Genomic DNA, 12,380 nt, shown 5'->3' with positions numbered 1-12,380 from the left:
TTAAAAACTAATAAATAACAACATTTTCAGAAATCCTCAAGAGCGCCTGACTTCCAAACCCATGGTCATTCCTGTGGTCCATGGAGCCAACCAGAGGGGATCCTGGGGAGGGGTGGGACTCTTTCCTGCACAGAGGAGGGAAGAGTATGAGTGATAATGGGGCTGGAGGCGAGGTAGATCCCGGGGGAGGCTGGGTGGTGATGGGGGGGGCGAGGTGGATCTTAGAGGAGTTGGGAATGGGGGAGACAGTCTGGTCCCCTGGGGAAGGGGTGACCATGTGCTGACAACTGCGTTTCGTTCTAGGGCAGTTTCCCAGCAGTTTTGTGGAGGCAGTGGATATTCCCAGTGTGAAGCAAGGGGAGAAGCTGTTTGTCTGCACTAATGACTTCACGTCCCAGGAGCCGGGGAGCCTGTCCCTGCAGAGAGGTAACTTCTGCTCCCTCCCTTTGGTTCCTGCCCTTCCGGTCCCCTGTCCTGTCCCTGTCTGCCACTCATGTGCCTTGGGAAACAGAGGGAACCTAGAGCAGCTGAGAAGGGGTTTCCTAACAGCTGTGGATTCTAGGACCACAGGCTGCCTTGTGCTCCTGCCCCTGTGCACCTGCGGGACTCGGGCCAGCTTTGTACCCTCTGTCCAGAGTTCTGCATGTCCTGCCCCGCCCCCCAATACACATGCGCTGCACTGGGGTGGTCTACAGGTGGCCTCTCCCAACCCTGGTGTCTCTGTGGGGCTGGGCCAATACCATATACATGCGCCGCAGGTGCCCCACCACTGCACTCTACATGGCTGGGCTGGCGAAGGAAGTGACCAGGCCTGGAAGGGGAGTGGGGAAGGACTCAGAAATTGCCATGGGGGTGAGTCCCTGACCCTGTGTTTCTCATTCTCTCCCAGGAGACCTGGTGATCCTGAGTGGCTCCCCAGCCTCCAGTTGGCTCCAGGGTAGAAGCTGCTGGGGCTCCAGGGGCTTCTTCCCATCCTCATGTGTGCGAGAGCTTTGCCTCTCGCCCTGGGGCCGCCGGCTGTCTCAGAGCACTGTCCTGGAGGTGCCTGCTGACTCACTGGGCCAAGCCCGAGCCTTAATGAGCCTCTCTGCCCAGCTGGAGGAGGAGCTGGACTTTAGGGAAGGGGATGTGATCACCATTGTTGATATCCCTGAGCCTGGCTGGTTCACAGGGGAACTGGGAGGTCGAAGCGGGATTTTCCCAGAGGGTTTCGTGGAGCTGCTGGGTCCCTTGAGAGTGACAGGTGGCCCAGAGGAGCCAGGGCCCTCCGAGAGTTACAGTGTTAATGGCGTTGCAGACATGCCCCCCGAGGAGGAGGGCGGGCAGGAAGGGAGTGAGAAGATGCTGGGCACGTATGGCATTGCACTCTATCAGTTCCAAGCGCTGGAGCCCCAGGAGCTGGATTTTGATGTGGGAGACAGAATCCAGATTGTGGGGGCACTGGAAGATGGCTGGTTGGAGGGCTTGCTGAGGGGGAGACGTGGCATTTTTCCTCACCGGTTTGTGAGGTTGGAGGGCTCTGCTCCCTGTAGGGAAAAGAGGGGCACTGGGAAGTCGCAGGAAGAAGGCAGCTGTGGAATGGCCATCCATCAGGACCCAGCAAGTGCCTGCGTTGGGGTCCTTCCCCTGCAAGGGGAGGAAGAGGAAGACCTGAGTGCCTGGGGCTCACACCATGTTGAAGGGAAGTCCAGTACAACTTTGTCCCAAACACCAGTGAGGTCAGAGGGTCCTTCTGATGCTGGGGTTGGACAGTGCAAGTCTGCATCCTTGGAAGGGCACCCTCCCACCACAGAGCTCCAGGGACCCCTTCCCAAGGACACAGTGGGCTCCCTCCCCTTTGACTCTGCAAAGGCTATCAATGGCATTTTCCCCACCCCTCAGCTCCCTCCCCAGCCAAAGAGCAAACCCCGTTGCCAGGCGGTTGAATTGGAACCCAGCCAGAGCCCTGGGGCCTTGCAATGGCCCTTGGACATCCCTCCTTCACCAGAGAGGGAGGGAGAGAGTCCCAGTGTGCCGCCATGGGCACCACGCTCCCCCCTGCGCAGTAGCAGGAGCCAAGTCTTCCCTCCTCCCAGCAGCTGGGCTGCAGCTGAGCCCGGAGAAGGTTGGAGGAGCACCCTTTTCCAGGACCTGGCCAGCTGGGTGGAAGATCAAAGGCAGAAATCTAAATCCCGCTCTTCCAGCTTCAGTGGTGCCCATGAGGGCCTGGATACATGGCCTGGTGCCCGAACAGACCGGCCCTCACCCATGCTGCATGGAGACAGCTGCACTGACCTCGACTCCAAGCTGACAGAGCAGCTGGCACAATTTGAGAAGAGCGTGACTAGCTCTGGAGCTGAGTCGGACAAGAAGGTCTCCCGCCACTTCTCCATCCTGGACTACAGTTCAGAGAAGGACATTGTGTGTGGCTCCCGAGAGTGTACCCCCCATTGGAGGCTGCCAGAGAGGAGGAAAGGCCTAAGGCCTCCACCTCCCCGCCCCAATGCCCCAGCCCCAGCCGTTTCTCCCTCCTTCTCAGTGCGGCCCTCCCGGCCAGCCCCTCTCCCTCCTCCAAGCAGGCAGAGGAGGAACATGGCCTCTCCACAGCTTCAGCACAGAAGCCAGCCCAGGCAGGAGCCACGGGCAGCGGCGAGCCAGGGGGATTTAGTTGGGGCAGCTGCACGTCAGTGCCCCTTTCTGCTGACAAGGATCCGGGAGGTGGAACAAGACCTGGAGGCTTATGGCAAGACTCGAGCTGAGCTGAACTCGATGCTGGAGGAGCAGCAGGATGAGCTGGTGAGATCAGAGACCCTGGAGAACCTGGATTTCTGTGACTCCAACATCAAAAGCCTCAATGCAGAGTTGCAGGAGCTGAGAGGTGAGACTGCAGCAGCCCTGGAAATCAGGGTGTGGGAGGTACTGGCCCTTTCTCTGTGTCACAGGGGTCCTGGCCGCTGTGGCAACTGGTTCCTTCTCTTTCCTTCTGAGTTCTGAAGTTTGTCTATTTTTGTCAGAGTTGTTCTTATACTAATTTTCATTAAGTTCTCCCAATGCCCCCTCCCTGTTCCCCCATCTCCCCCTCTTTTGACACCCCCTTTGGTCATCCTTCCCTATGTCCCTCAGACTCACCTTCTCCACTCCTCCCCTTGTACTGCTCCCCCTTCACACTCCTCATCCCTGTTTCCCTCCTGTCCTTCTCCCTCTCCATTTCCCATCCCCATCACCAGTCAGGGCTGTTGCTGGTGCTACCCTGCCCTGCCCTCTCTCTCAGGAATAATATGGTCCCTGCATCCCACCCTCTCTCCCCTTGTCTGCTGTGAGGGAAGCAGCAGGTCCAGAGTTGCCTTAGAGAGTGGTGATCTCTCCTGGAAACAGCAGATCAGACAGTGTCTGTGGAGAGAGAGGTGGCAGCTTTTGGCTAGCTCTGGCACTAGGCTTGCTGAAGGGCTCCTGCCTGAGAGGGAGCTCCAGAGCCATGGGAAGTTGTGTTCCGCTCTGGACCTCTCCGTGCCAGACAAATCAGAGTATGTAGAGAAGAACAGTGAACCTGAGCTAAGTTAGTGGGAAAGACTAAAGCCAGGGTCCCATGCATCTGCCATTCTGTGGAGTCCAGAATTTCAGCTTCCATTGGAAAAAATAACTCTCCCATGCTTATGATGGTCAAGAAAAGCTTAAACATGTGACTTGAGAGTAACTGGTGCAATGATATCTGCCTGAGCTTGCAAAGAACCTGTAACAGTTGCTCTAAGAGGGGAGACCTTCCCCATTTCTCTCAGTGGGGTGTTGTCTCTGAAACATAAAGATGGTGAGTTAAATATCAACATTGTTAACTGTTTCACTACTGACCATTTTAACAGAAACATCTGACCCATGTGCTTCTCCCACACAGCACCTCTCTCTCCTTCCAGGTGCCCCATCACCCCCGTTAGTGTTTCTACAATCAGCTGTCTTAGCAGTACAAACACTGGTGGCCACTGAAACCATGGGCACAGCATACGCTCGTTTGGATCCACCATCAGAACAAATAGCACTAGACCTGCTGCTGGGGGGTCTGCATTCTTTACTGAATTAATTACAGATCTCCATTCTATCTTTTAAATGAAACTGCCACAAACCTCCTGTTGCCAGGGTGCAGAATGCAGGGTTCTAGCTGCAGAATTTAGGTATGTCTGGTTCAGAGCACATGGGGCCTTGATTAAAAGTGAATAAATCCATGTAACTCGGTTGCGGGAGAGAGGATAACAGCCTGCAAAGCACCGGAGAGGGAGAGATGATTTGGTGTGATGCTGAAACCGAGGGAATATTTCCCACTGTTTCCCCAAGGACGAGGTGAGAGCCCCACTGTCCTGGAGAGGGGAGGGATCTAGTTGAACCTGTGCCATGGCAGTGACTGTGACTGGAAGATCCTTCTCCAGAAGTACAGTGTTAGTCCCCTCCTGATGAGGGACATTGCTCAAGCTCAAATGAACCTGAAAGAGCCTATCTGGACCCATGACCAGCACCTGCCATGTCAGAACTGGGTCTGTCCTGCAGAGGGAGGCATAGAAGGGAGCCCCTGCAGCCTGGACCCAGGCCTCTCCCAGGTGCTCAAGGTCAGCAAGGGAACACCTGGCCCTTCTGATGACAGAAATTACCAAAATCCTCTGGCAGATGCCCTGGCCCATTGTCCTTAGATTCATAGATACTAAGGTCAGAAGGGACCATTCTGATCATCTAGTCTGACCTCCTGCACAGCACAGGCCACAGAATCTCACCTACCCACTCCTATGAAAAACCTCACCTATGTCTGAGCTACTGAAGTCCTTAAATCATGGTTTAAAGACTTCAAGGAGCAGAGAAGCCTCCCTCAAGTCAACCATGCCCCATGCTACAGAGGAAGGCGAAAAAACCTCCAGGGCCTCTCCAATCTGCCCTGGAGGAAAATTCCTTCCCGACCCCAAATATGGAGATCAGCTAAACCCTGAGCATATGGGCAAGATTCACCAGCCAGATACTACAGAAAATTCTTTCCTGGGTAACTCAGATCCCATCCATCTAATATCCCATCTCAGGGGATTAGTCCTATTCACCCTGAATATTTAAAGATTAATTACTTACCAAAATCCCATTAACCCATCATACCATCTCCTCCATAAACTTATCAAGTAGAATCTTAAAACCAGATAGATCTTTTGCCCCTACTGCTTCCCTTGGAAGGCTATTCCAAAACTTCACTCCTCTGATGGTTAGAAACCTTCGTGTGATTTCAAGTCTAAAAGTCCTTGAATTCTAGCCCTTCTTGCCAAGGTCCTTACAAACACCTGCCCTGGCACTGACCACCCCATCCTGGCACAACTGTCAAGGTGGTGGCAGGGAACTGATTCCAACAGCTCCTGCCTCTGCTGAGGCCCTATATCCCTTCCAGCTGGGTCTAGGCCAGGCCATGGAACCAGAGCCATGCTGGCCACACTGAGGACCTATGACCTCCTGACAGTGGAAACAGATGAGATGCCGAAGCAGCTACTACTTGACCTATTGTCTGCCTTGGCAGTATTGCTCCTGAAATACTGTTGACCGGCCTACCTGTCCTGCCTGGGCAACAGAACTGCGCTGTGTGGGCCTTGTTCATTCCCTCCCAACCGGTCCCACACGGTTCTGATGTGCAGCTGTTGTGCTCCTCCTCTCTCTGGGTATTCGGCTGTGTTGTGTCTCTCCGAGCTTCTGGAAACCACTCCCAAAGATGGTGGTGTCAGCAGTATGCCAGTAGAACACTGCTGTATGGATCCTTGTGTCCAGAGCAGACCCCAACATCTCCCAGGTAATGCAGGGCCAGAGGAAGATTGTAGTGTGCCTGAGGAGCAGCTGGGCTAAACTAAGTCTAGGAAAGACCTAAGTTATACCAATCAGAATAAGCAATTGCTCTGAGGAGCTGTTAACCATCTCCATCTCTCCTCAGTTGGGGGCATCACCATCCAGTAGTTACTGTAGTACCCAGACTGACCCTGTCTCAGTATTCATTAAAACCATCTCCATCTGGCAGGTTGATTCTGTCCATTCTTCTTGAATGAAGACCAGGCCCTGGCAGCTGACATGTTCATCACCTCCAGGCTGGTGGCTGCAGCTCCCTCTGCCTTGAAAAAGAGCAGCCCAACCCCTAAGTAGAACGGGCCAGAGAAAGTGTATCACACTGGAGCTTTCATTAACGTGGACACCCCCTTTTACCCCAAACACCCCGCCATCCTCGAACAAACAAAAACCTTGAAACAAATCAACTTTAAAAAATAAAAGTAAATTAATATATTTACAATACAATACAATAAAATAACCCAAACCCCTCTCTGAGGCAGAGTTTTCATCCTGAAAAGAGAGAAGAGCCAGAGACTCCATCGAGTCCACTGGAGTCTCTTCTTTTGCTGTCAATTCGATGTGGAAGGCACTCAGATACTACAGTGCTAGGCACCAGATACCACTCTCAGGTGGAAGATAAATAGCTCTGCCTCCCACTCTGCCAAATCCAATGCAGGACTGAAGATTGCAGATGAATCTGAAGCGGCCTGTCTGGCCCCATGACCAGCACCTGCCATGTCAGAACTGGGTCTATCCTGCAGTGGGAGTCACAAAAGGAAGTCCCTGCATCCTGGACCCAAGCTTCTCCCAGCTGCTCAAGGCCAGTAAGGAAACATCTGAACCCTATGGCTATGTCTACAGCAGCACTTTTGTTGGTCAGGGGGGTGAAAAACCCACCCCCCGAGTGTCATAAGTTTTACTGACAGAAGCGCCGGTGCAGACAGCGCTATGTTGGCGGGAGAGTACTACTGCTGCTCCTTGGGGGTGGTTTAATTATGCCAGCAGGAGAGCTCTCGTCCATCGGCATAGCTATACGGGAGACCTTACAGCCATGCAGCCGGTACAGATCTCTAGTATAGGCATAGCCTCAGTGAGAGCTATTGAGAAGGAATGAACATGGCCGACCTAGCACAGCTCTGTTGTCCCCCGGCAGGCCAGTAGTTCTTCAGGAGCAACAATTCAAGATGGATGACATGTCAAGCAGTAGCTACCTCAGTTCAGTTGGAGAAGCTCACATTGCCTCACAGACCAGCCTGTTGGTGAAAGACCACCCACCATGGCAGGAATGACCCCCTGGGATGCCGCATTAATTGGCGCTTGATGCAGACTAGAGTGAGCAGGGCAGAGCTTATTCCAAGCCGCCCAAGTCTTTGGTCATCTCCAGGGTAGGGCAGGAGGAATCCCGGAGAAGGGCCCAGCCATGTTAAAAACATTCCCTTTGGGAAGCCAGAGCAGGAGAAAATATGTTAGTCATTAACTTGGAGGAAGGGAGAGATTGGGCCTTGAACGGGGCAGCTCTCACTGTGTGTGACTGACGGACTGTGTCTGCACTAGTACTTTTGTTGATATAGCTTATGTCACTCAACAGTGTGAAAAAACACCCTCCTGAGTGACGTAAGTTACACTGACAGAAGTGCCGGTGTGGAGGGTGGTATTTTGGTGGGAGACGCTCTCCTGCTAACATAGCTACCGCCACTTGTGGGGGATGGTTTAATTATGTTGACGGGAGAGCTCTCTCCCGTTGGTATAAGGTGGCTACACGGGAGGCCTTACAGTGGTGCAGCTGCAGCCGTACAGCTGTGCTGTTGCAAGGTCTCTAATGTAGATATAGCCTTAGACACTACCCAGTTCAGTGCTATAACAACTGCAGGCGACATGTTACATCAGAACTCCAGGACAGCCCTGCAGGAAGAGCTTTGTGCTGCCTGATTGCTCCTCATCTCTGTACTGGCAGCTGATGACTCTGCTCTGTGGGTGAGGTAGTTAAGGAGGAGCCTAGGGCAACCCCCTGGAGTTTGGCCGGGGAGAACTAGGGAGAGCCCTGGGGAATATGTGGGAGAGGGTTGCTACCCTCATTTGTGGAGGGCTCCACAGGAGCTAACTGGTCTGTGATTTCCTCTGGCCCTGCTTGTTTCTCTTTTTCTGTCGGGGGGGGGCAGAGTGGGGTGCGGGTGTGGGCTATTCTCAGTGTGAGGCTACCTCACACCCCAGTTCCAGCTCCTCCCTGCCTCTGAGCAGCCTGCAGGGCCCTGCGGAGAGGTCGCTGGCTGCCTCTTTCAACATAACAAAGCAGAGAAGCCGGTTTGGGCAGGGCAGGCCCATCCAATCTGCAGCCCCAGCTCACAGAAGGCTGGTTACTAATTACCTCGGGCAGCAGGTGGGAGAGGCTGGAGCTGGCTGCTGATTGGGTATGAAGGTTAAAGTCTCACAAGTGAATTTCAGGCAGAGAGTTTCAGAAGAGAGCATCAGGAGTTACTCAGGAAGAGTCCTGGAGTGCTGGAGAGAGGTGACTGCAGGCCGGGCCCTAAGGCTGGGCCTGGGGTCTTGGAGCTGACCAGGGCTGAGCACTCTGCACGCCAAGAGAAACATGTGCACCTACCCCAGGGCAAGAAACGGGTCCGAAGTTCCAAAGCAGGAGCCCAGGCTCCTCAGCTGGGAATATGAGGATTGCAGCATTCTGAAGAGAGGGGACATCACTGAGATGGACAAGTTCCGCAGAGACCATGGCTGGAATGACAAATACAGAGGAGAAGGGCAGTATGTGGACTCCCAGTCACTGGACAGAGAATGTGGGCCTTATAGGAAGGGAGAAAGCCAGTATATGGAGCATGGGAGAGTAGATAGGGACTACAGGGATTATAGGAAGGGAGAAAGTCAGTATATGGAGCATGGGAGAGTAGATGGGGACTACAGGGATTATAGGAAGGGAGAAAGTCAGTATATGGACCGTAGGAGAGTGGAGCGTGACTGTGGGGATTCCAGAAAGGTAATAAACCAGTATAGGGATGATGAAGACTATGGGGATTATAAGAAGAGACTTATTCGGTATATGGATCACAGGAGAGCAGATGGGGACTATGAGAATTACAGGAAAGATTATACCAAGTATATGGACCGTAGGAGAGCAGATAAGGTTTATAGGAAGATAGATAGCCAATATAAAGAGGATGAAGACTATGAGAGTAATAGAAAGGGAGGTATTCCGTATATGGACCACAAGAGAGCAGATGGGGACAGAGATTCTAGGAAGACAGAAAGACAGTATAGAGAGGATGTAGACTATGGAGATGATAAGAAGGGAGTTATTCTGTATATGGATCACAGGAGAGCAGATGGAGACTATGAGGATTACAGGAAAGATGATAGTAAGTATATGGACTGTAGGAGAGCAGATAGTCACTATAAAGAGGATGAAGACTATGGGGGTTATAGAAAGGGAGGTGTTCAGTATACGGACTACAGGAAAACAGATGGGGACAGAGATTCTAGGGAGACAGAAAGACAGTATAGAGAGGATGTAGACTATGGAGATCATAAGAAGGGAGTTATTCAGTATATGGATAGGAGAGCAGATGGGGACTATGAGGATTACAGAAAAGATGATACTAAGTATATGGACCACAGGAGAGCAGATGAGGAGTATAGGAAGACAGATAGTCGCTATAAAAAGGATGAAGACTATGGGGGTTATAGAAAGGGATGTGTTCAGTATACGGACCACAGGAGAGCAGATGGGGACAGAGATTCTAGGGAGACAGAAAGACAGTATATCATGGATGTAGACTCTGGGGGCTACAGGAAGTGGGAAGGCCCGAATATAGGCCTCAGGAATTTAAACGAGGACTTTGAGGCCTGTAGGAAATCCAAGAGTTGTGTTATGGATTGTAGGAATCTGGCTGGAATCAGTGAAAATTGTGAGGTGTCTAATCTGGGCCCAGAACTCTGGAGCAGAGAGCCCAGGACTTGGGATGTGGAATACAGTGGCTTTGGGGAGCCAGAGGAAGTGACCACAAAGCACAGGCAGCTGGATTTGGAGAGTTTGGGAGATGGATACTCAAGGAAACGTATGGAGCATTCAGACTGGAGCCGGACCTGGGAGCATGAGGCTGAGCGAGCAAGTGGTGCAGAGTCCTGGCAGCGGAACAGCTGTTACAGGCGGACAGCCCCGAGTGCCCTGAGGCACTGCGAGTTTGTACGGACCAGGAAGGAAAAGCAAGGTACAAAACAAAATTGGTGGGGAATTAGCTTGGGACACAGCGTGTAAGGGATTTTTGCACTTCTCCTCATCCCAACACCAGAGCTACCAGTGAGACTAGCCCCCTGCCATGAGCTGTAGTAATACTTTGCACAGCGAATAACATGGTGAGAACAGCCTATGAGTGAATTACATTTTCAATAGCATATTACAAATGTTAAATAACCATCACTGAGAGTCTGAATCATTGCCGGAGGCAGAGGGAGGAAGGGACTTTCCCCAGAGTTACTGGGTCAGATTCAGAACTAGGATACAGAGTAGCAGCCGTTTTAGTCTGTATTCACAAAAAGAATAGGAGTACTTGTGGTACCTTAGAGACTAACACATTTATTTGAGTATAAGATTTTGTGAGCTACAGCTACTTCATCGGATGCATCTAGGATTAAAACTAGGATTAGAACTCAGGAGTCCTGGCTTCCAGCCCCCTGCACAGATTGCTAGACCACATTTCTGCTTTTCATTTTTTTGGTAGGTCGCAAGCTATGACCCTGCTTTGTCCATTCCTTCTAACCTTTGATTGACTCCTGGCTGCATTCAGCTGGTGGTGATTTATGACTCGCTGGGTATTTAATCTGATAATCTTCCATTTCTATAGTGCTTCACCCTACTGGCTTCCAGCCTGCTTCAGTAACTGTATCTAGGAACCACACCCCAACTCTGCCATGCAGCCCTCCCTGGGTGGAACCTGACAGCTATTTAACAGCAGTTCATAGCAATCATGCTATGCAGCAGTTTGAGATAGGAAGGGAAGAAAGATTTTGTATCCATTTGGAAATGTAGGGAGGGCAAATACCACCTTTCAGAATTCCACTGGGCAAAGACACCAGGGCTGATCCTATGACACTTCCCCAAGAGGAGGGATTTTTAATGACCATGAGAGATCAGGGATGTGGTCTTGAATTTCAAAAGATGACACCTATCAGCCTAGCTATCCCTGGTAGTGAGCTGGTCACTGATATCAGAGGGAGGAATGCCCCTTGCTTATGGCAGCCATCAACTCCATATTCTGCAGCGCCTAAACTTTCCCTAGACTATCCCATCCAAGTACTGACTGCATAGTTTGTGAGGTTTAAATTCACAGCTGGAGGGTGCAGGCTGCATAGCTGCTGAATGGATTATCCTGCTGTTCTTTGATATCTGTTGTTGATTTGGGCACAACAGCCCTGCTGGGATTTAGTTTCCTGCTTGAGAGCAGGATAGTGAGTGTGTGTGTGCGGGGTGGGGTGGGAGGGAGGACATAAGAGGGGCACATCTGCTGGGGCTAGAGCTGCCCTCTTGGGGGATGCAGGGAACTGCGCTTGATTAGTGAAGCACCCTGTTGGAACTGCAGGGGTGTTTGAGAATCTGGGTTCATATTACATCTTCTGTCAGGATCTCCTTTCCAGCCATCAGAATGAGTAGGAACTTGGTCGGAGCTCTCAGGGCTGCAGGCTGCAGCAAGCTACCGGCTTGTGTCCTGTGGAATCTGTTCTCTGGAGGCAGTTGGGAGAGCAGGCTCTGTTGTTTGCATTCCTGAGCTCACAGTTGCCTGGAGCTCTGTCGTTTGCATGGAACCTTCTTGTGCCTGCAGCTTCTCTAGGGCGGGGAAGGCAGGGAGATTACAATGGAGGAGTGTTCAAAGGGCAGCAGCACAACTGATGCTAAATGGGGAGGAGCCAAGGAAAGAACTAACCCAGAGCCTTGGGAGAGCAAGAGCATGGCTAAGCTCTGGAGAATGTGGCTACTGCTCTTGGGGAAACTATTGGAGCCCTGCTGCTCCCTTGGAGGTAGAAGCCCTGCTGTGGCTCTGTGGGGAAAGTGCTGACCTGTGGGAGTTACGGCACAGGCTGTAGTGCAGAGAGGGCCTGCGTGCGTTTACTCCCAGCAGGGTTAGAAAGAGAGCAGGCACTCACCTAGGAGAAGGAAAACTCTGATTTCAAACAGAGGTGACGGGCTTGGACAGCCAACCGTAAGGCTCATGTGAGCTGAGTGTTAGACAAGAGAGTGGTAAAAATGCCTAAACCCCGTCTATACTAATACCTGCACTGCAGGTGAATTAGGCCTTTGATTTTTTTCCTAGAGTAAACAAAGTCCAGGGAAGCGGGAACAGCTGAGAGATACCAAGGCATGAGATGTATTTTAGAGTACTGGTAGCAAACTAGGACTTAGTTTGCAAGATAGTGTGTACATGTTGATGCTGTTCATCCTAGGGGAGGAGGAATGTGGCTGGAGCCTGCCTTAGGTCTTTGTAGCAGTGTTCACTCTGTGGCCCTCTTCCGGCTGAAATTCCATTACCTTGTCACCCCCATCCTGCCCCTGTGGGGACAGTGTTACTTACTGC

At 51.9% G+C, this 12,380-nt stretch overlaps 1 protein-coding gene across 5 annotated transcripts in view; it reads left to right on the top strand.

The window, feature by feature from the left end:
• LOC119858198 (dynamin binding protein) overlaps nucleotides 1-12,380 on the top strand; it is an 81,594-nt gene that overhangs the window by 33,135 nt on the left and 36,079 nt on the right. For 4 of the 5 annotated variants that reach the window (XM_038408223.2, XM_038408227.2, XM_038408224.2 and 1 more), the window contains 2 exons: nucleotides 304-426; nucleotides 890-2,857. In XM_038408223.2, the coding sequence (XP_038264151.1) occupies nucleotides 304-426; nucleotides 890-2,857 (2,091 nt within the window). Of the gene's footprint in view, nucleotides 1-303; nucleotides 427-889; nucleotides 2,858-9,755; nucleotides 10,023-12,380 lie in introns of those variants that run through there. The other variant, XM_038408229.2, reaches the window with a different exon arrangement.

The sequence above is a fragment of the Dermochelys coriacea genome, chromosome 7 (genome assembly GCF_009764565.3).
Source record: "Dermochelys coriacea isolate rDerCor1 chromosome 7, rDerCor1.pri.v4, whole genome shotgun sequence".
Lineage (NCBI taxonomy): Eukaryota > Metazoa > Chordata > Testudines > Dermochelyidae > Dermochelys > Dermochelys coriacea.
Note: the sequence above shows the minus strand (reverse complement) of the source record. Positions and strands in the feature narration are given on the sequence as shown.